This window comes from Marmota flaviventris, chromosome 1, assembly GCF_047511675.1.
Source record: "Marmota flaviventris isolate mMarFla1 chromosome 1, mMarFla1.hap1, whole genome shotgun sequence".
Classification (NCBI taxonomy): Eukaryota; Metazoa; Chordata; class Mammalia; order Rodentia; family Sciuridae; genus Marmota; species Marmota flaviventris.
In genome coordinates this window covers 28,746,735-28,770,990 of record NC_092498.1, presented here as the reverse complement: position 1 = coordinate 28,770,990, position 24,256 = coordinate 28,746,735, and the positions used below count along the sequence as shown (strand labels likewise).

The 24,256-nt window shown below is 34.5% G+C and overlaps 2 protein-coding genes across 3 annotated transcripts in view; one reads left to right on the top strand and one right to left on the bottom strand.

The window, feature by feature from the left end:
• Positions 1–8,214, bottom strand: part of Abcb1 (ATP binding cassette subfamily B member 1) — a 183,550-nt gene extending 175,336 nt beyond the window's left edge. The window contains exon 1 of the mRNA XM_071612155.1: positions 8,078–8,214. The gene's annotated coding sequence lies outside the window, so the exon portion shown is untranslated. The remainder of the gene's footprint in view (positions 1–8,077) is intronic.
• Rundc3b (RUN domain containing 3B) overlaps positions 1–24,256 on the top strand; it is a 152,361-nt gene that overhangs the window by 56,585 nt on the left and 71,520 nt on the right. For both annotated transcript variants that reach the window (XM_027956116.3, XM_027956115.3), the window contains exon 4: positions 5,732–5,817. In XM_027956116.3, the coding sequence (XP_027811917.1) occupies positions 5,732–5,817 (86 nt within the window). The remainder of the gene's footprint in view (positions 1–5,731; positions 5,818–24,256) is intronic.

Here is a 24,256-nt window from a genome sequence, read left to right as displayed (position 1 = left end):
TAGTTTCTGGATCCAGTGACAACAAAATAGCTTATATCAGGGGTCTCTCATACCAAGAACAACTATAAAGATTGAAGAAAATATGCAAAGCAACATATTTAAGGCATAAAAGGAAAACCATGGCATGAGAACTTGAGTGACCACAACCTGGAGAGAAGGGTTATATTGGGTGAACCTCATATTCATGTTGGCTTGAGCCTGAGGATCTTTGTTCACATCATAGTTATAGAGGGGAGAGTGGTGGAGGTGAAAGTGGTTCTTTTCAGTGTACTGGGCTAGTAAAATAGAAGTTGGAGCATGGAACTTCCAGTGAAACCAGGATTTAGGGGAAAGAATTGCAGATAAATGTGTCTGAAGTTGAGAGTATGATTTTCTGAGGTGGTTGCACTCAACTCTTAGTTATCTGTAGGACGAGAGAGAGAGTGGGGGGGAGGGAGGGAGAGAGAGAGAAGAACAAGGTCCATAAACCAGAATGAAAGCAGCGGGTAAGAGATCAAAAAACTAATTGAAGATTTCACAGCCTTGTACTGGAGATATAGATATCAAAAGTTCAAGGGCAAACAAGATGGGAGAGTGCCGTAAAAACTCCAGGCTTTCATTTAAAGCCCCAGCAGGACTTTACTTTGGGATTAAGGTAAATTTGGAAGATTATTCCAAAAAAGGCCTAAAGGTGGTGTCTAAGTGGTACAGGGTGATTTTCTAGTGTTCTGTACTCCTGCCAAGAAAAAAAAAAATTGCTCTGGAGAAAGGTGGTATCTGAATGCTAAAAAATTTTGTAAACAATGTCCATTGTTCAGTCAGAATTCATCAAATGTATCAACAAAGATCAATGACTGGAATCAAGAAGAATAAAAAAGATAATCGAAACAGATCTGTGAGGGATAAAGATTATGGGCTTTTAAGTAATTTTAATTAAAGTTCAAAATACAGAAATAAATCTGAATTCTAGGACAATGGAATATATATTTCTTTAAAAAGCTAACTGCAAAATACATACTTTTATCAGACATACACAAGATATGTACAAAGATTAATCATTTGATGAGCCATAATTCATTTCAATGAATTTCAGAGATTAGGGTCATAGAGTATGTTATTTAATGGAATTAAGCTGGGATCAGTAACAACAAAACAACAAGGAAGTAGAAACACTTTTATGAGTGAAACTGAGAACTTTTAAATGCTCAGGGATAAAAGGGGAACTCATAATCAAAACTGAAATATATTTAGAAAGTAATGATAATGAAAATGATATATAAAACTGTGCTTAGAATAAAAAAGGTTCACTGGAAATCCATATGTACCAAAATGAAATTAAACCTCTATCTCTCACCCTGCACAAAAATCAACTCAAAGTGGATCAAAGGCCTAGGCACTAAAACAGAGACCCTGTGCCTAATAGAAGAAAAAATAGGCTCAAATCTTCACTATGTTGGCCTAGGATCTGACTTCCTTACAAGACTCCTAAAGTGCAAGAAGTAAAATCAAGAATTAATAAATGGGGGAAATGGATGGCATTAGAGCAGATTATGCTAAGTGAAGCTAGCCAATCCCTAAAAAACAAATGCCAAATGTCTTCTTTGATATAAGGAGAGTAACTAAGAACAGAGTAGGGTCCAAGAGCATGAGAAGAAGATTAACATTAAACAGGGATGAGAGGTGGGAGGGAAAGGGAGAGAGAAGGGAAAATGCATGGAAATGGAAGGAGACCCTCAGAGTTATACAAAAGTACATACAAGAGGAAGTGAGGGGAAGGGGAAAAATAATACAAGGGGGACAAACAAATGTCAGTAGAGGGGGCAGAGAGAGAAGAGGGGAGGGGAGGGGAGGGGAGGGGGGATAGTAGAGGATAGGAAAGGCAGCAGAATACAACAGACACTAGTATGGCAATATGTAAATCAATGGATGTGCAACTGATGTGATTCTGCAATCTGTATATGGGGTAAAAATGGGAGCTCATAACCCACTTGAATCAAATTGTGAAATATGATATATCAAGAACTATGTAATGTTTTGAACAGCCAACAATAAAAAATTAAAAAAAAAAGAATTAATAAATGGGATAGATTCAAATTAAAAAGCTTTTTCTCAACAAAGGAAGCAATTAATAAAATGAGGAGAGAGCCTACAGATTGGGAGAAAATCTTTACCACACCCAGCTCCAATAAAGCATTAATCTCTAGGATATGTAAAGAACTCAAAAAACTTAACAAAAAATCAAATAACCCAATCAATAAATGGGCTAAGGAACTGAACAGACACTTCACAGAAGAAGAAATACAGTCGATCAACAAATGTATAAAAAAAGTGTTCAACATCTCTAGCTATTAGAGAAATGCAAATCAAAACTGCTCTTAAGATTTCATCTCACTCCGGTCAGAATGGCAATCATCAAAAATACAGGCAACAATAAATTGATGAGGATGTGGGGGGAAAAGATACACTCATACATTGCTAGTGGGACTGCAAATTGGTGCAACCACTATGGAAAGCAGTATGGAGATTCCTCAGAAAATTGGGAATGGAACCACCATTTGACCTAGTTATCTTACTCCTTGGTTTATATCCAGAGGACTTAAAATCAGCGTACTATAATGATGAAGCCACATCAATATTTATAGCAGCTCAATTCACAATAGCTAGACTATGGAACCAATCTAGGTGTCCCTCAATAGATGAATGGATAAAGAAAATGTGGTATATATATATACTCAATGGAATATTACTCAGCTTTAAAGAAGAGTAAATTATGGAATTTGCTAGGAAATTGTTGAAGTTGGAGAATATCATGCTAAGCCAAATAAGCCAATCCAACAAAACCAAAGGCTGAATGTTTTCTCTAATATGCAGATGCAAATTCACAATAAGGCAGGGAGTCACTAGGAAAGAATAGCGTTACCTTAGATTAAGTAGAGGGAAGTGATGGGAGGGAAGAGGTGGGGATATGGGGATAGGAAAGATAGTAGAATGAAGCAGACATTATTACTGTATGAATATATGTGACTGCATGACCAATATGATTCTGTAACATGTACACTCAGAAAAATGAGAAATTATATCCCATCTAAATTATATCCCATTATATTCCACACACATACCAAAGTGCATAAATATATTTTACTGTCATGTATAACTAATTAAAACAAATTATATATATATATATATATATATATATATATATATATATATATATATATATATATAAAAGAAAAAAGGCTTAAATGAAGAACACAAACTTAATAAAATTTAAACAGTTGTACAGAAGAAAATTAACAAAACTAAAAGTAGATGTTTGTAAAAAGATTAATATACTTGATAATCTTCTAGCAAGGCTATTCAAGAAGAAAGAAGGAGAGATGATGAATTATCAATAGCAGCAATGAAGAAGAGGCTAGCCCATATACCCTCTGACATTAAAAATTCTAAAAGGATATTATGAGTAACTTTATACTGATAGATTTGAAAATTAGTTGAACAAATTATTTGAACAATATCACTAAAACCAATACAAAAAGGAAGAGCACATCTGGATATTCTGATATCTACACAATGAAGTTAATCTATAATTTTAAAAAAATCTTTGCCATGCTTTTAAATTGGATTATCTTTTTCTTGTGGATTAGAAAGAACTTTTTGTATTTTATGGATGAGAGTCTTATGTCAGATGTATAAAAGCAAATATCTTTGTCCATTCTGTGACTTGTTTTTTCACTATCTTAAGTGATGACAGTTCATCCCCTGAAATAGCAAGGTAGAGTATATGGGTGTTAATGTAATTATGTTGGTCAGTTTGATGGTGAGAAAATGAGTTTCCTCTCTTCTAATTTCTTATTTTCTCATATAGTAAAGTAGGGCAAGAATAGTAACCTAGCTCACACAGTTTTGGGGAGGGTTAACTATCTAAATGTATATGAAACTGTTAAAACAGGGCCTAGTACATATTAGTTGCATTCTTAAGAAGTGTTGACTCCTTTTACTATATTTATTTAAACTTTAGTGCTTCATCACTATCAACTGATAAAGTTTAACTTGCTAATTATAGCTTATAAGCTTGTTAATAGCATCAGCTTTTCTACTTATTGGACCTAACAGCCTTTTAAAATCCGTTTATCTTCCATTATAGTAAAAGTTCTTTTGTGGAAAGAAAAGAGGCCATTAAAATTAGCACAGTTTATTAACAGAGAATTCCACACACACACACCAAGGACAGGAAACTAAGTGCAGCCCAGTTCTGTGTGGATCATGATGAATACATCAGGAAGCAGGACTTTTTCCATAGTTCTTGTTGGTAATAGAAGTCTCCCATGCTTGATTCTTGGATAACAACTTTCCCTGATTCTATATAGATGACATTGCAGCCTTTTGAGTCAAGACACTGCTGCTGGTTTCTATGTCTTTAAAGAAAATTTCAAAAGAAAATCTTGAGGCTGCTGGCCAGCCAGTGGTTTGCCTCTTCCTTCCTTTGTTCCATTCAACCATAGCTTACTGTAAATTCTCCTATCCTTATTCAAAGGGAACAATAGACTGAGCACAGGGTAAGCTGAAAGAGGGTGTTGAGCTTGGTAGGCAAGTTGATTGGCATGCTAACTACACACAAATTATTCATTTTCTTCCCAGCACTACTGCTGCTTCTAGTCTAATATCATCACTGCCTAGACTGGCTGTTTTTTGACCTTTCCTATCCACAAGTTTGGTTGATTCACCAGATTCATAGATATTTTCATGCTTTTCCTCCTTTACTGGTAGTTGACCATCATACATATTGATTAGTGTTGCCTCTGTTCCCAACTGCCATTGCAGTGTTTTGATATTCTCTATATTCAATCTTCATTATTTTTTTCTCCAGATTTTTGAAAGGGTTGAGTGAAATTAAAATTAATTGAATTTTAAAATTTTCTCAATTGTATCTCTTATATTCTAAAGAGTCTATAAGAGACACTTCTGAGAATAAAAAAAGTATGGCTAATCTCAACTATTGAAAGGTATTAACACTTTCAGTAAAATTATATTACCATCAAGAATGGTAATACTTCTGTGATTCTGTGCTAGAATATGCTGAACTTCTGGGGTTTTCGTTTTGTATCACAGTACTGAAGATTAAACACAGGGCCCCATGCATACTAGGCAAGCATTCTACCACTGATATATACCCTCAGCCCTGGGTGTTTTGTTGTTGTTTCTAGTTTAAATATTTTATAATAGTTTTTAGAATTCTCATGGGACTCCAGATGATTTGGTCCTGTGATTAATCATGCAGTTTGGGGCTCATTATCACTTATGTAAAACCTTTGTCCCTCTGGAAGACTAGAATGGGAAATTCTGGATAATGGTATTAGAGTGATTATTACTGAAAGAGAACTCTGTTCTTCTTGTTTCATAAGGGGCCTCATTTTAATTAGCATGTTGACTTAGGTATTGAAATAGAGGATTGTATCTTATGATTTCTTTATATGATTAAGAAGAAGCCTGTAATGCAGGTAACTCAGTATGAATATTTTATTCCATCAGAGAATAGAAAGTTTGATATGCTATACCCTACGTGTTCTGACAAACAAAATATATATTCTTTATAGTCAGCATTTACCTATTTTTATCTAAATATTTTTCTTAGTCTTTATTCAGTGTGTATTTTGAATGAGCTATTCTTTATGTGTTAAGAAGATTATATTTTTGTGAAATAGTAGGCAAAATATATATTTTTTCATATTTGATTCTTTCTTCTTCCTTTTAGGGTAGAGCCTGGATCAGAGTAGCACTCATGGAAAAACACTTATCTGAATACATCTCTACGGCTCTGAGAGACTTCAAAACAACCAGGTTTAAAAGCTCTTTTAATTTCCTAATTTAAAAAAAAATAGCCTAAAACTTTAGAAATTGGAAAAAATCAAGAATTATTTAGTTTCTAAAGTCCTAAGCTATTTTATTTCCTCCTTTTCTTACTGCTCAGATAAATTCATTGTTTTCTGAAGAATAGGTAATTTGTCAGCTAAATACACATCTACCTTGGTTTATGTAAAAGATAGACTTTGTGGCTGGAATATCTTCTCTTACTCATTTTTTACTCTCATTCTTTCAACACTTGAAAGATAAGAGCTTCATTCTCCCCACAGGCTTTTCCCAGACCAATTTGAAGAATGAAATTCCTAAAAGGATTCCTATAGCATCTTTTCTCCCTTCCCACCTCAGCATTTACTTATTTTTGTGCTTGTAAAGAATATAAATGAATCATTTACTTTTTTATTTCATGTATGTACTTAATGATTGCTTGGTTGTCGTCTAATAATAGTCTATACCTATGTCATTTTTCTTGAATTACATAGACTAAAGGAATGACATACCCTGCCATGTGAAAAACAGGACTTTATTATTTTTTCATGATGTTAGGAAAAAAAGGTTCATGTTAGGACAAGATTTATTGTCCTTTAACATTTTTTGCTGTTGAAAAAGCCACTTTTCTCCATATCAAAATATTTGTAACTAAAAATATTTAAAAATTTCAGTGCCTTATACATGTACTGTCTAATGCTACAACCACAAAAGACTATATAAGTTAAAATTTGTTAGGGTTGCATTAAATTTCAAATGTAGTTCCGAGGTTGCTTTATCACAATTTCTGTGCTCAGTAACCACATATGACTAATGGATACAGATATAGAACACTGTCTTTGTCACAAAAGTTCCACTGGGCAGCACTGTCTTTGATTCTTCTAAAGTACCATACTTATTTCTACCTTACTAGTCACGTTTCTGAAAGAGAAGTTAATAGTTACAACTCAAGGGCTGGAGTTATAGCTCAGTTGGTAGAGTGCTTTCCTCACATGCACAAGGCTCTGGGTTCAATCCCCAACACCATACACACAAAAAAAGATTGCAAATAATTACAACTAGAACCATTTTTAGTTAAGAAAATCAGGCACAAAGAACTCGTATATCTAAAATCTTAACTTTCATGACTCAATTTAGTGTCTGGCATTCTGGATTTTGAGAAAATCTGGACATTTTATGACATAGTTTTTAAAAAAAACTAACTGCTACAAATTATAGTATCTTATATGCCTCTATCTTTGTAGGCAATAAAATAATAACCTTTCAATTTGGAGATACAAGGAAAACAATTATAAATACTATAAATTTGACCAGGATAGAAAAACTTTTTGTTAAAAAAAACTGTTAGCATGAGGTAAATCTGATATATATTTATTGAGTTCTTGTTTAGTAATATGATACTCTTGGTGTATTTCTGAAGATGGACAGTGAGATGATGATAAACTCTTAAACCTTTGAAACAAACCTTATAAAATGGAACATTTTATCACTAGGAAATTAATTTAATTATGAAAAGTAAGTATTGAGAATACTGAAGCTTTGGAAATAAGAATTAAGAAGCATATCAGAATCTAGTAGACAATACCTAAAAATCTGAAAATTCGTGAAAATAAACCACGTTTTCACAATAATCATCTTATGTAATTATAATATTGTGTCTTTTCTAAATAGAAATTGAAACAGCAATAGTCTAGGTTGTTAGTGTTGTTTCTTAGTTTAAATGATTGGGTGGGGTAAAAATAATTCTTGAATAGATTATTTTTAGAACAAGCCGTTTAAATATTTAAAGGGAAATGTTTTTTTGCCTGTTCTTAAGTGTTAGCCATGCTTTTTCATAAAAAGGAAATGATTCAGCTCTAAAAAAGTCTATGAAGTAAAAATATTCTTGTAATAATACATAAACATACTCTATGCAAACAAATGTAGCTTAGTATATAGATCTGTGTATGTGTGTGCATGTACATTTGTCAAAATAATAGTGTTTAGATGTGAATATAATGGCTTTGTAATTTCTAAGAAAGAAAGTAGGGATTTATTTTAAAATCTCATCTTAGTAACTAAAAAAATGTGAAAATGAGAGCTTCTTGTTTCCTTTTTCTACTATTTGTGCTATAATTTTTACTAAAATAAAACCAAAGAAACTTTTTAATTATAAATAAATTTGAAGGCATACCTTTGGCAGACAAATGTGTTTGGAAGGCTAGGTTTATAAAATACTAACAAAGTATTATAAAAAGTAGTTGTACCTTACCTTTTATCTGATGCTTCTTGAGGTAAATGCTTCTAGAAGGGTGAGAAATTATCTCTAATCCTTTAGGAATCTTGAGATTATCTGGGTTAAGTGGATTTCTTCTGTTCTGTCTGACTTCACAAAGAGCAATGATATCCTTTATAATAGTGGAACAAGTGTTTACCCAGTACTGGAGGAGGAGCTACAGGACCTAAGGCAGTCAACTTTGAAGGCACTGATCAGTGAAAATCCAAGAATAAGTATGGGTGGAGGAAGGGTGGGGAGCAGAAATACACGTTTTCTTTAGCTACATGACTGTAGCTCTAAAGTATTAGAGAAATTCATGTTTTCTTTGCTAAGATGGAGGATGTATTAGGGAGCAGTTGGAAAAAAACCCCACCCAAACCTTGAAGAGTGTTATGGTTTAGGGATGAGGTGTTATTGGGAAATAGGGAGCCAGAGTAGGGATGATGGAAGAGTGAAAATTAGAATATAAGCTAAAAAAGAAACAGTGGAGAATCCCTTTGTTAAGTTACTATGAAGACCTACAAAAACTGAACTAATTTGCTTAAATTTAATTTCTTTTCACCCACAGATTAAAAAATGACTAGAAAAGTTGTTGAAGGAACAAATATGGACAAATTTGAAGTAGCAGATATGGATGGAAAATACAAAGATAGAATTAGCTTTATGGAAACCTCTGTATTACTTTGTAGTCATACTACAACATTTAATTTATGACAAAAGTTGTATTCTGAAAAAAATGTTCATTTTCAAAATATTTTAGTGTAAAAAGGGGATGAATAAAGTATAAAATAAAACTTTGTAAATTACTGAGCTGTCACAAAAAGGAAATATGAAGGCTGGGGAGTGACTCACTTGTCAAACACTTGTCTAGCATGTTCAAGGCCCTAGGTTCAGTCTTTAGTACTACAAAATAAAAACAACAAAAAAGATGAGTTAATAAATACTTTTTAAAGTTGTAGTGAAGTAGATAAAATAGTAACATTACCAACATCTTTTAAGAACAAGGAAAGAATTTTAGAATATGAATATGCTTGAATGTTTTATATTAAATCCTCCTACATCCAGCAATTTGCTTTCCATGGTTTCAGTTACTCTCAGTCTAAAAATATTGAGTGGAAAATTCTGGAAGTAAACAATTCACAAATTTAAAAAAATTTTTTTTTGTTAAAGTCTATTGTTAATACTTGTCCTACTATTGTTTTTAATCTCTTAACTGTGCCTAATTTACTAATTAAACTTTACTGTAGACATGTTCATATCGGATATAAGACTATATATATAGTTGCTTCTTAACTTACAATGGGATTTTGTTCCAATAATTTGTGATAAATTGAAAATGTTCTAAGTCCAAAAGTGCATTTGATACATTTATTCTACGAAATATCTTTATAGCTTAGCCTAGCACACCTTAACATTGTCAGAACACTTACAGAATCATTTGACACAAAATCTGTTTTATATATGTTAACCATGTGATTGTACCGCTTACTGGGAGCTCCAGCTCACTGCCACGGGCCAGCACTGCAAAGAGCTAGCCTAGGAAAAGATCGTCATTCAAAAATTTAAGTATAGTTTCTATTGAAGACAAATTGCTTCTCAACATCCTTAAGTCAAAAAATCAGAAGTAAAACCACTGACTTGGAGGCTATCTGTATAAAGCTTGATATTATCTGCAGTTTAAGGAATACAAGGGCTTCAGAACATATCTCCCATGAATAAAGCGAGGCAACCCTATTAACATGAAAAACTAAACATTACTCAGGGTTACTTTTAAACTGCTACCTTATAGCCTATACAAAAAATCCCAAAGGTTAACAATTAAATGTAAAATTCCTAGAAAAAAAAACAAACATAGATGTGAATCTTTGGATTAGGCAATAGTTTCCTAAATATGATACAAAAATATAGAGAACAAAGGAAAATAAGTACATAAATTAGACAGAATCAAAATTTAACACTTTATGCTTCAAAGAAAACCATCAAGAAAATAAATAGGTGGGTGACCTACAGAGTGGAAGAAGATTTTTAAAATATGATACGGAACCTGTATGTAGAATGTATATATAGGACTTTTTCAAGTCATTAGTAAAAAGACAACCTATTTAAAAATGGGCAAAGAATAAATAAACATTTTTCCTGTGAAGGTATACAGATGGCTAATAAATACCAAAATGAAGCCCAACATCATTAGCCATCAAGGAAATAAAAACCCAAACCACAATGTGATATTATTGCATATCAACTGAGATTTCTATATTCAGTATCAAGTGATAACAAATGTTGATAAGAATATATAAAAATTGGATCCCTCATACATTGCCAGTGGGAAAGTAAAATGGTGTAGCCACTTTGAAAAATGATCTGGCAGTTCTTATGAAGGTTAAATTTTGAGCTACCATGGGACCTGGAATATGACTCCTAGGTGTATGTATATGTCCCTGTATGTATATCTACATATCTCCAAGAGAATTGAAAACATGCTTACAAAAAATATTTATACATATGTTCATAGCAGCATTACTTATAATGCTGGAGGAATTGGTTGGAGAGAAATATAGTGTGATTAATAATGTGGACATGGTTTCATTTTGGGGTAATGAAAATATGTTATAATTGATTGATGTGACAGCTGCACAATTCTGTGCATATGCCAAAAATCATTGAATTGTACTTTGGATCAGTTATATGGTATGTGTACTGAGCTTTTTAACAGATGTGTACAAAAATTTGAAGTTTATTGAATCATATATGGGATATGAAAAAATACAGGTTTTTGTAATGAAAGGAAGAAAATGAGTTGCACTATTCCATGAGAAAATATAAAATCTCAAATGTAAGTTTGTCTTTAGAATAATTCAGTTTTTAAAATTCTGATTAATTCTCAGTTACAGTCTTTTTGTTTTGTCAATAAAAGTCTATTAAAAATCTTATTAAATATCTGAAAGCTCTTTTAATAAAAATATTTCAAAACTTGTTTTTAAATTTGCATCTGAGCAATAATAATTCACATATACCTGGTAACAAGGAAACAAAAACTTCAGAATGCATTGGTGTTTTTCTATAATAAAGAAAAATCTTCCTGCCCTTCCATACAGATCTGTAACCTAACAGTAAAATGTATTGTAACTGCCCTTTTCAAATCGCTGCTTAGAATCTGGTATTTTCATTAACTTATTACTACAACACTACAAGACCTTTTTTTCCTTTTAATATCTGATTAAATTTATTAGCTTAACATTAACTCTGTCATCAGTCCTTTCCTATGGACCAGTCTTCACTTTGTTTCCTAAGGAAATCATTCCCCTATAATAAATGATGTTTCTATTCAGGCTGTCTTTTAAAGTAAAACCAGTAACCAAATAATGGAAAACAGTATTTGTTTTCTATAGTATACATATAGTATATGTTTTCTATAGTTTCCCTTAGTGGTGGTCTTTATATAACAGTTTTCTTGAGGAAGTACAAATGAGGATTAGGGCTGGTTTAAAATCTGACCACAAACAGACTTTAGTAGTTTTTTTTTAATTTTGAAAGAATTCTTCATGAAATGATATATTCTTGTGTTTTAGTGTTTAACATTGTATTTGCTTATTTAAGTGGGCAGATAATATTGTATGTACTTTTTGTATACAGCATATACTTTTTGAAATACATGTATATACATATGTATATATGTATATGTATATACACACACATGTGGAAAGGCTCACATACTTTTTTGTGGTGAATTTGCCTAAAGCATCTCCTAGAAATTTTTAAGAATATTTAATACCTATATCCACTATGTTGTATAAAAGATTTCTTAAACTTACTTCCATTGGCTGACATCTCACCAATCCTCTCTTTTTCTCAACCCATTCTACTCTATGAGTCTATGAGTTAACTTTTTTTAGATATCATGTAGAAATGAGAACATGGAATTATTCTCAAAATTATTTGTCTAGATCATGTGTAATGCTTATTTGATTTTGGATGGATGAAAGAAAACCTTAGAGGCTGGAGCTTTTAAGTCTAATTCCTTTTACTTGGGGAGTAAGTATTCACAGTGATAGACAGATAATAGGACAAATGGAAAATGACAGGTATTTCCTGTCAGTTTTGTTGAGTTTTATAAGAACAGGTTTTGCAAGAAGAGTTTTGGGCGTATGAAGTAGTGAATTCCCACTTAGTGTCTCATCTAATTTGTATTTAACATGAAGATTTCTGTTTATATTTGATTCTGTTAATTTCATTTAAAAATGAAATATAGAATATCCTCCTTATAGAGAAAATTCACAGACCTTCCAAAACGTAAGGAGAGAAATAATCATTCTTAGACTGTACTTAAAATTAGCTATTATTAAAGGTGACATATTTCCTTTCAGCCTTTCGTTGAAAATATTCTTAAAATAATGACTTCATTGAGCTGTTTCTTCTGTTATACATTTCTGCTTTTTAATTCTGTTTCACATTACATGTTAATTTTTACTATATCACTTCTATAAATATTTAATAGCTATACAATATGACATTTAATGTCCCTTAATATACTTTATCCTCTAGTTGCTTGTTTGATTATATGGTTCCTCACTATGATTAATAATGCTTCAGTGAGTATGAAATAATCTGCATGAAGGTTTTTTTTTTCCTCTACAGAGTCATTGCTTTGATGTAGGTCTCAAGAATAGAATCACAATGTTAAATGATATGAGTGTTTTTCAGTGCTTGACACATATTTCAAAATGATACTATTATTTTCATTATTCCTGTCAAAAGTTTGATAATATCCCTGCTTCAGTTAACTTTTGTGTCACTGTGACCAGAATTCCAACAAGAACAACTTAAGAGGAGGGGAAGTTTATTTGGGGTTTAGTTTCAGAGGTCTCAGTTCATAGATAAGGAATCTATTACTCTGGGCCCGAGATGAGGTAGCATATCATGTGGGAAGGACCTCATGGAGGAAAGCTACTCAATTCATGGCAGGGTCAGGTAGCCTAGAGAGAGCGAGAGAGAGAGAGGAAAGGGCCATAGGAAGACTACCCTTCCAAAGCAACAAGCAGTGATTCACCTCCTCCAGCCAGGCCCTACCTACCTAGGTTACCACCCAGTCAGTCCATTCAAACTAGGATTAGGCTACAGCTCTCATAATCTAATTATTTAACTTCTGAATATTCCTGCATTAACAAAAACTTTGGGGAGATACCTCATATCCAAACTATAACAATCCCTTTTACTAGTCCCACAAATGGATAAATTTTCATGGTATTATAGAGGTCCTCTATGCTTTGTCAAATTGTTTTAAAATCAGCTCAAGAAAATGAACAAGTTTGGGATGCATTTATTATTCAAAAGAGATTAATTCATAAAACTATTCATGCTTTCTTAGATGCATATTTATCAAGCATTTAAGTTATTAGTTAAACCAGTCATAAATTTTTTCCTGAGAGGTCTATTATCATTTATACATAGGACTGAACAATGGCAAGTTTTTTGTGATACAAGAGTATATATAGTGGTTTAAAATTATCTGCCTTTAATTCAGATAGACCTGGATTTGAATCCTAGATCAGTTCTCTGCTATCTCCATGAGTTAACTAGTAAATTAGTTGCCTTCTCCAAGCTTCAGGTTTTGTCTATAAAATGACAATAATTTTAATACCTATTTCATGGAGTTCTAATGATTAGATTTGATAATTCATTTAATTAGATAATGTACTTGACCAGTTCCTTGTACAAAGTAATCATTCACTAAATGGGTAAAATTTATACTAAGAGGTTAATTATAAAACATTAAATCAAATAAAATATGATACAGTAAAATAATTTTGTGATTTGTATGCTTAGATTAATTTTTGAATTATTAAAATTATTTTAATAATTTTGTGATGTTTTATATGATAAAAATTCACAATGATCTTAAGATTCAATGTCATAGACATCAATGTGCATTAAAGAGTACCCAGAAATCCTACTTGGTTTCTCTAGTAGTCCTGCTTTACCACTCCCCCAAAATGACCATATTATATACCACATCCTTTCTTAGCAAACCTGAGATAGCTCCCCTATACCCTCATTCTCAACCAATTCCCTTGCTTTATACTTCAGTTAGAAAACCAAGCCTATCATAAATAAGTGCCCTTATTGCTGTCCACTATACACCTTAACCAGTTTGTTTTTGTTTCTGTTCATTGTGATGAAGGTCTCTTCTATGGCAGACCACTTTCTTCTGGATCCTCTCTTTATTCACCTCTTCCTTTAGTTGTCACCTTTCCCTTTTTTCATCCACAATCTCTTTGCTATTGTTGGATCATTCTCACCCATGTGGAACATACACTGGTATCTCCTACCTGAAAAATAAAATATTCTCCACTGAACCCACATTCCCTCCACTATTGCTCCCTTCCTATTCTGCTCTATCACTAAACTTCTCAAAAGTGCTTATAAACACCATCAGCATTTCTTTAGAGTACATCTTGTCTGACTTCTGTCCCTCACTATTCCACCAAGGATCTTTTTTTAAGACTATCAATAACAATAAGCTACACTATTTAATGCACAATTCTTTGTATATATTGCATGGCATCTTCCAGCTACTCTTAGTATCAGTTGACTGTTTCCTCTATCTTGAAAAAAACCTTTTGCCTTCAAATTATATAACATCCCTTGGCTTCTCCTCACACTGCTATAATTGCTCTCTCAATCTCGTTTCCAGTCCTTTTCTCTTTACAAATGATAAATATCAGTATTCTCTGGCCTCAGTCTTGCACTGTGCGCTTTTCTTAATTAAATTTTTTTTTTCTCTATTCTCTCTGGAATTTCATCCATCCCCCTGACTTTAAACATTATCCATATCATGATACCACATTTTAAATCTCTAGGTAGATAACTAAGATTATCTTGATTTTTTTTTCTCCTGCAATACTATTCACCCCTTCTTATTAAATGACTTAACTGCCTTCATACATGGTTGAACAAGCCATGATCTAAAATTCATACTGATTAATTCCTATCATCAGTCCATTAGAAAGTCTTATTGATCTATCTCTAAAATCTTTTTTTAATCTATTTACCTTTACCTGTTAAAGTAATCCAGACTCCTTTATCTCTTGCCCACACTTGAACCTGCTGGCTTCCCAACTAAGCTTCCAGTTTGCTTCCTTTCAATTGCATGCAGCTTCCAGCCAGTCTTAAAGGTAAAAGTAATCTTGTCAATTCTCACTTAAATCACTGAAGTGATTCCCCCATTACCTTAGCCAGCAGGCTCTGCAGTCATGTTTTCTGGAATTAAATCCTGATTTCACTTTTTTCTAACTGTGGAATCTTGGACAAGTTGCTTAATCTTTCTGAAAAAAAAAAAAACAAAAAACTATGTAGTGGCAAAGTTAAAGGAGATAATTCCTTTAAAACAGTAATAGCTATCCTTAACCACCAATAAATATTCACTGTTATTATCAGTGTTATGTGGCTTGCAAAACCCTGTGTGAACAGACTTATATGAGCCAAGGTTTCAAGTTGAATATTTGAAGAATACCTTTCTTAATGTCTCTTCAAATAAGAATCTTGTTTTATCCCTCCCTTGAAAAACAATTTATTTACTTTATACTAGTTGTCATCATGTGTAATTATCATTTTCTTTTGTTTGTGGCCTATTTACTAGACTGTAAGCTCCATAGAGAGACTGTGTCTAGCTTGTTCATCATTATAACTATGACACCTAGCATAGATTTTATCACATAGTAGGAATTTATTATATATTTGTTGATAAAATAATTAATGTATCTCATATTCTTAGCAAGACCTTTGTATATTCAGATTTTGGGTAGTTTTTCATTCTGATTCAGTTTGAATGCAATATAACATCTGTTTTGCAAGTCATAAGTGAAATTTTCTTACATTTCCTTATATAGAGATTAAATTGGAGAAGAGAACAAAAAGGTTGATAATGAATTTTCTGTGACATTATAAGTTCTCTCATATTTAATATTGTATTTTCAGAGTATAGAATAACTTCTGACTCTCAAAAAGGAAAATGTGAGGCATGATATTGTGTGGTATTAACATAATCTATATTGACTGTTCACCTTGAATTCCATCCCAAAGGATATTTGTTAATATAATTTCTAAGGCCAAGAGGCCTTAAAATAATCTTATTGCATGAGTCAGCATTGTAGGAATATATTTCAATTAGAGTTAATTTATATGTGATAAGAAAAAAACAGCTTTCGCTTCGCTCCAGGCGGAGAAGCTGAATGTGTAATCAACAGTGGATTGTAAGTACCCGAGGCAAAGAAAGCTCAGTGCGCCCCGCCTTTTTTTTTTTTTCTGAATATTTTTTATACAGGGAGAGTTTGTGGATTGGGATTGTTGGCGGGGCTGTGGTTTCTGTGCCGAAAATCCACTCCGCGGGAGCCGCCATTTGCTTTCTGCTTGCTGTCTTGATGGCTCTGTATACACTGTCCGGCAGCCGCACCTAGAGGTTGGAGCTGGGCTGCGTGCCGAGCCCTGTCCTCCGAAGGCTGGACTGCAGCCCTCCAGAAGGCTGGACCTTCTCGGTGGCCTGTTCGCCGCTGCACCTTCGGGCAGAGCCTGCTCTGGGGTCGTTCTGCACCCCCCTGCCAGAGGACCCGTGCTCCGGAGGAGGGGGATGGAGAGCCGCGGCGGCAGCCGCTTGGGCCCCTGGGGCCGGGCACCGGGCTGAAGAGCTGCGGAGGCCAGGGCGGCTCTGCTACGGTCGCAGACAAGCGCGGCGCTCGTGAGCGCGGCCCAGAGATGGAGGCGACGGCGGCAGGGTTTCATTTCTAGAAATCTGGACTGGAAACAGAAGCAGCAGTTTGTATAATCCCAAGAACTTGCTTATACCAGGAAGCTGTAAGGGCAACATGAATAGCATTGAGGAGATGTAACATGGTGGCAGGCGCAGAGAGATCAAGTCTCTGACATCTTCAACTGCGCGGGCATAGGGAGCCGTAAACTGTCTAAATGCTGTTTGCTCAGGATCACTAGGCAATGCTGAGCTGATGTGGATCTGGGGTGTACAGGCTGGGCCCCTCAGAACACACACACAGAGCCCGAATCGGAAGCAATTAAGCTCTGGTTCGCCTGCTTCATGTGACTCAGCACTAACGATCCCGCTGAAATAATTGGCCGGCCCTTAGGAACTTACAGAGGTAAAAGCCAACCGAGCCTTCATAGGCAGTGGCCACAGGACTGAAACGGGGATTGGGAGAGACAGTCAGGACCCACCCGTTGCATTGGTCACCCGGCAAAGGGAACAAACGGTCACCATTTGCATGGGATATCACCATGGCAGAGAAATGGCGTCACGGGCGGAGGAGATAACTGCATTGAAACCAGCGCGACAGGTGTGTAATCCCCTAGTCATCTCTCTCCACACAGCAGGGAAAACTTAAGGGCCACTCCCAGCTCTCCTGTGAATGCAATAACCAGACCGAGGGAATCAGGAGTGGCGCGGGACTCGCGGCGCGGAACTCCCGGCTACCGCTCCCACCAGTGCTGACAACTGAGGTCTCTTGCACCAGCTACCGGGGGCGTGGCTACAGGAGGGCAAGCAAATTCGCTGGGGGATCTCAGCCCCAAGCTCTACAAACTTAGGGTCTGAGGGAGGCAAACAGGGAGAGTGAGCCCAGGTGTTCATGAAAACAGGGCTCCCAGGAGCAGCAGACCTGGCGTGTAGCCAGTATTGTGGTGAGCGCCACAGGTGAGCATGGCCTGGCTTGAGGAAACACAAGACAAGGCCCTAGACACTCAGGATTGGAGACCCGCCCAGTCTAGGAGAAGGAGCTGCTGCACAGTGAATGGTTCCCACCTATTGAGAGGAGAAGCTTGGCCCAGTGGGCACAGCTCCACCTACTGGAAGAGAAGTTAATAGAACTCTAGGACTGCATTTATTATTATTATTATTATTATCATTTTTTTTTCTTTTCTTTTTCTTTTTTTTTCTCTTCTTTTTCTTTCATTTTCAATTTTTATTTGTTGTTGTTCTTTAACTTTTTTTCAATGTTTCTATTTTTTTTAATTTTTTTATTTTTTTTAAATTTTAATTTTCATTTTTTATTATCACTATTATTTTTGTTAAAAATTTTTTTTTGTCTTTTCTTTCTTTCTTTACTATCTAATCTTTGTTATTCTTGTTTCTTTTGTCTTTTCAATTTTCTTATTCCCCCTTCCTTGAATTCTACCTGCCTACTCTCATTCTCTTTAGTGACTTCTTCCCTTCCCTTCTAATATCTTTCCTCTCAAGCATCAAATAAATCTATAAGAGTAAACAGTAACTCAGCAGTCAAACAGAACAAGAAGAAACATGAGCAGCATAAAAAAGCAAGGAAGAAAAGGAGTACAAACAATGAAGGACAGCCTAAATATTCAGGAGGACCTAGAGTCAGCAGAAAAATGGTCATATAAAGAACTCAAGGAATACCTTAGACAGATGGAATGGAACCTTAAAGAAGATACGAGACAGCAAATTCAAACAGTGAAAGAACACTTTGAAAATGAATTACATAGACAGATAAAAGAAGAAGTTAAGCATCTTTATCAGGAGATTGAGATTATAAAAAAAAAACCAAACAATAATTCTAGAAATGAAGGAAACGATAAACCAAATTAAAAACTCAATTGAGAGTATCACTAACAGAGTGGAGCAAGTAGAAGCCAGAACATCAGATAATGAAGACAAAATATATCATCTTGAAAAGAGCCTAGCCAACTCAGAAAGGCTGGTTAAAAACCACGAGAAAAACATCCAAGAGATATGGGATAACATAAAGAAACCAAACCTACGAGTCATCGGGATAGAAGAAGGTACAGAGATTCAAACCAAGGGAATGAGTAACCTGCTGAAAGAAATAATTACAGAAAACTTTCCAGAAATAAAAAAGGAAACGGATATACAAATTGTAGATGCATACAGGACACCGAGCACACAAAATCACAGTAGACCAACACCAAGACACATTGTTATGAAGATATCCAATATACAGAACAAAGAGAAAATACTAAAAGCTACAAGAGAAAGGAGGCAGATTACATTCAGGGGTAAACCAATAAGGTTAACAACAGATTTTTCATCACAGACGCTGAAAGCGAGAAGATCCTGGAACAACGTATTTCAAACACTGAAAGACAATGGATGCCAACCAAGAATTCTGTATCCAGCAAAATTAAGCTTCAGGTACGATAACGAAATAAAAATCTTTCATGATAAACAAAAGCTAAAAGAATTTGCAGCCAGAAAACCAGCATTGCAAAGCATCTTGAGCAAAATGAGAAGTGCCTCTATAAAGACAGAGGGCGGGGGGAAAGCTAACCATGGAGAAACAAACTAAATTAAAAAAAAAAAAAGAAGATAAATAATCAAACATGGCTAGAAGTACAAACCATATATCAATAGTAACTCTAAACATTAATGGCTTAAGCTCTCCAATAAAGCGACATAGGCTGGTAACATGGATTAAAGAAACAAATCCAACAATATGCTGCCTCCAGGAGACACATCTGATTGGAAAATACATACACAGGCTGAAGGTGAAAGGTTGGGAAAAAATATACCACGCACACGGTCCTCGTAAGCAAGCAGGGGTGGCCATCCTCATATCGAATAAAACTGACTTCAAGACTAAATTAATCAAAAGGGATAAGGAAGGACATTATATACTGTTAAAAGGAACCATTCACCAACAAGACATAACAATTATCAATATTTATGCACCAAATAATGGTGCTGCGACGTTCATAAAACAAATTCTCCTCAAGTTCAAGAATCAAATAGACCACAACACAATAATTATGGGTGACTTCAACACACCTCTCACAATTGGACAGATCCTCCAAACAAAAGCTGAATAAAGAAACTATAGATCTCAATATCACAATCAACAACCTAGACTTAACTGACATATATAGAATATATCAACCATCATCAAGTGGATATACTTTTTCTCAGCAGCACATGGATCCTCCTCAAAAATAGACCATATATTATGCCATAGGGCAACCCTCAGTAAATATACAGGGGTGGAGATAATACCATGCATTTTATCTGATCATAATGGAATGAAACTGGAAATCAATGATAAAAGAAGGAAGGAAAAATCCTACATCACATGGAAAATGAACAATATGTTACTGAATGATCAATGGGTTACAGAAGACATAAAGGAAGAAATAAAAAAATTCTTAGAAATAAATGAAAATACAGACACAACATATCGGAATCTATGGGACACAATGAAAGCAGTCTTAAGAGGGAAATTCATCGCTTGGAGGTCATTCCTCAAAAAAAGGAAAAACCAACAAATAAATGAGCTCACACTTCACCTCAAAGCCCTAGAAAAGGAAGAGCAAAACAACAGCAAATGTAGCAGAAGGCAAGAAATAATCAAAATCAGAGCGGAAATCAACGAAATTGAAACAAAAGAAACTATTGAAAAAATTAACAAAACTAAAAGTTGGTTCTTTGAAAAAATAAATAAGATCGACAGACCCTTAGCCATGCTAACAAAGAGAAGAAGAGAGAGAACTCAAATCACTAACATATGGGATGAAAAAGGCAATATCACAACAGACACTACAGAAATACAGAAGACAATTAGAAATTATTTTGAAAACCTATATTCCAATAAAATAGAAGATAGTGAAGACATTGATAAATTCCTTAAGTCATATGATTTGCCCAGACTGAGTCAGGAGGATACTCACAACTTAAACAGACCAATAACAATAGATGAAATAGAAGAAGCAATCAAAAGACTTCCAACCAAGAAAAGCCCAGGACCGGATGGGTATACAGCAGAGTTTTACAAAACCTTTAAGGAAGAATTAATACCAATACTTTTCAAGTTATTTCAGGAAATAGAAAAAGAAGGAGCTCTGCCAAATTCATTCTATGAGGCCAACATCACCCTGATTCCGAAACCAGACAAAGACACCTCAAAGAAAGAAAACTACAGACCAATATCTCTGATGAACCTAGATGCAAAAATTCTCAATAAAATTCTGGCGAATCGGATACAAAGGCACATCAAAAAAATTGTGCACCATGATCAAGTAGGATTCATCCCTGGGATGCAAGGATGGTTCAATATACGGAAATCAATAAATGTTATTCACCACATCAATAGACTTAAAAATAAGAACCATATGATCATCTCAATAGACGCAGAAAAAGCATTCGACAAAGTACAGCATCCCTTTATGTTCAAAACATGAGAAAAACTAGGGATAACAGGAACTTACCTCGACATTGTAAAAGCTATCTATGCTAAGCCTCAGGCTAGCATCATTCTCAATGGAGAAAAATTGAAGGCATTCCCCCTAAAATCTGGAACAAGACAGGGATGCCCTCTATCACCACTTCTATTCAATATAGTTCTCGAAACACTGGCCAGAGCAATTAGACAGACGAAAGAAATTAAAGGCATAAAAATAGGAAAGGAAGAACTTAAATTATCACTATTTGCAGATGACATGATTCTATACCTAGAAGACCCAAAAGGGTCTACAAAAAAACTACTAGAACTAATAAATGAATTCAGCAAAGTGGCAGGATATAAAATCAACACGCATAAATCAAAGGCATTTCTGTATATCAGCGACAAAACTTCTGAAACGGAAATGAGGAAAAACACTCCATTCACAATATCCTCAAAAAAAATAAAATACTTGGGAATCAACCTAACAAAAGAGGTGAAAGATTTATATAATGAAAACTACAAAACCCTAAAAAGAGAAGTAGAAGAAGATCTTAGAAGATGGAAAAATATACCCTGTTCATGGATAGGCAGAACTAACATCATCAAAATGGCGATATTACCAAAAGTTCTCTATAGGTTTAATGCAATGCCAATCAAAATCCCAACGGCATTTCTTGTAGAAATAGAGAAAGCAATCATGAAATTCATATAGAAAAATAAAAGACCCAGAATAGCAAAAGCAATTCTAAGCAGGAAGTGCGAATCAGGCGGTATAGCGATACCAGACTTAAAACTATATTACAGAGCAATAGTAACAAAAACAGCATGGTACTGGTAACAAAACAGGAGGGTGGACCAATGGTACAGAATAGAGGACACAGAGACTAATCCACAAAGCTACAACTATCTTATATTTGATAAAGGAGCTAAAAGCATGCAATGGAGGGAGGATAGCATCTTCAACAAATGGTGCTGGGAAAACTGGAAATCCATATGCAACAAAATGAAACTGAATCCCCTCCTCTCGCCATGCACAAAAGTTAACTCAAAGTGGATCAAGGAGCTAGATATCAAATCAGAGACTCTGCGTCTGATAGAAGAAAAAGTTGGCGCCGATCTACATATTGTAGGGTCGGGCTCCAAATTCCTTAATAGGACACCCATAGCACAAAAGTTGATAACAAAAATCAACAAATGGGACTTACTTAAACTGAAAAGTTTTCTCTCAGCAAGAGAAACAATAAAAGAGGTAAATAGGGAGCCTACATCATGGGAACAAATTTTTACTCCTCACACTTCAGATAGAGCCCTAATATCCAGAGTATACAAAGAACTCAAAAAATTAAACAATAAGAAAACAAATAACCCAATCAACAAATGGGCCAAAGACCTGAACAGACACTTCTCAGAGGAGGACATACAATCAATCAACAAGTACATGAAAAAATGCTCACCATCTCTAGCACTCAGAGAAATGCAAATCAAAACCACCCTAAGATACCATCTCACTCCAGTAAGATTGGCAGCCATTATGAAGTCAAACAACAACAAGTGCTGGAGAGGATGTGGGGAAAAGGGTACTCTTGTACATTGCTGGTGGGACTGCAAACTGGTGCGGCCAATCTGGAAAGCAGTATGGAGATTCCTGGGAAAGCTGGGAATGGAACCACCATTTGACCCAGCTATTGCCCTTCTTGGACTTTTCCCTGAAGACCTTAAAAGAGCGTACTACAGGGATACTGCTACATCGATGTTCATAGCAGCACAATTCACAATTGCTAGACTGTGGAACCAACCCAGATGCCCTTCAATAGATGAATGGATAAAAAAAATGTGGCATTTATACACCATGGAGTATTATGCAGCACTAAAAAAATGACAAAATCATAGAATTTGCAGGGAAATGGATGGCACTAGAGCAGATTATGCTTAGTGAAGCTAGCCAATCCCTAAAAAACAAATACCAAATGTCTTCTTTGATATAATGAGAGCAACTAAGAACAGAGCAGGGAGGAAGAGCAGGAAGAAAAGATTAACATTAAACAGATACATGAGGTGGGATGGAAAGGGAGAGAAAAGGGAAATTGCATGGTAATGGAGGGAGACCCTCATTGTTATACAAAATTACATATAAGAGGTTGTGAGGGGAATGGGAAAATAAACAAGGAGAGATATGAATTACAGTGGATGGGGTAGAGAGAGAAGATGGGAGGGGAGGGAGGGGGGATGGTAGAGGATAGGAAAGGTAGCAGAATACAACAGTTACTAATAGGGCATTATGTAAAAATGTGGATGTGTAACCGATGTGATTCTGCAATCTGTATTTGGGGTAAAATTGGGAGTTCATAACCAACTTGAATCTAATGTATGAAATATGATATGTCAAGAGCTTTATAATGTTTTTAACAACCAATAAAAAAAAATCAAAAAAAAAAATAAGATAAAAACATATTATTTCATAAGGACTTTAAGTACTTTCCTAGTTATTAATAATACTTTTATAATCAATGGAAAAAAATAAATGGAAATTTTATAACTATTAAAAATGGAAGATATTTCTTTCAGATTGCACTACCAAATAGTTACTTATAATTTAAGAAATAATAGCTTCTAAAATACAGAATTATATTTAATATCATCTAACAATATATAAGTATTTAAATGAAAGTTTTACATATTTTTTACTTGGGTACTTTCAATATTTATAATATGTTCTTGGAATTCAGTATACTGTTTTGGTTAGCTTCTCATAAAAATATTTTCTTTAGAACAAAAAATATTTTTAAAAAAAAGAAAGGATTTTTTTAGTTTATACCTTATTGGATTAGTCATTTCAAGGTTTACTCTTGGTTTATGTACCACATAACTTTATTTATATAAACAAACCTTATTAGCATTCCAGTCTTTCTATGAGATAAAGTGAGAAGGTTGAAATTTCAAAATCTTTTGAAGTCTTTAAAAGTGATTTTCAATAAAAAATTAT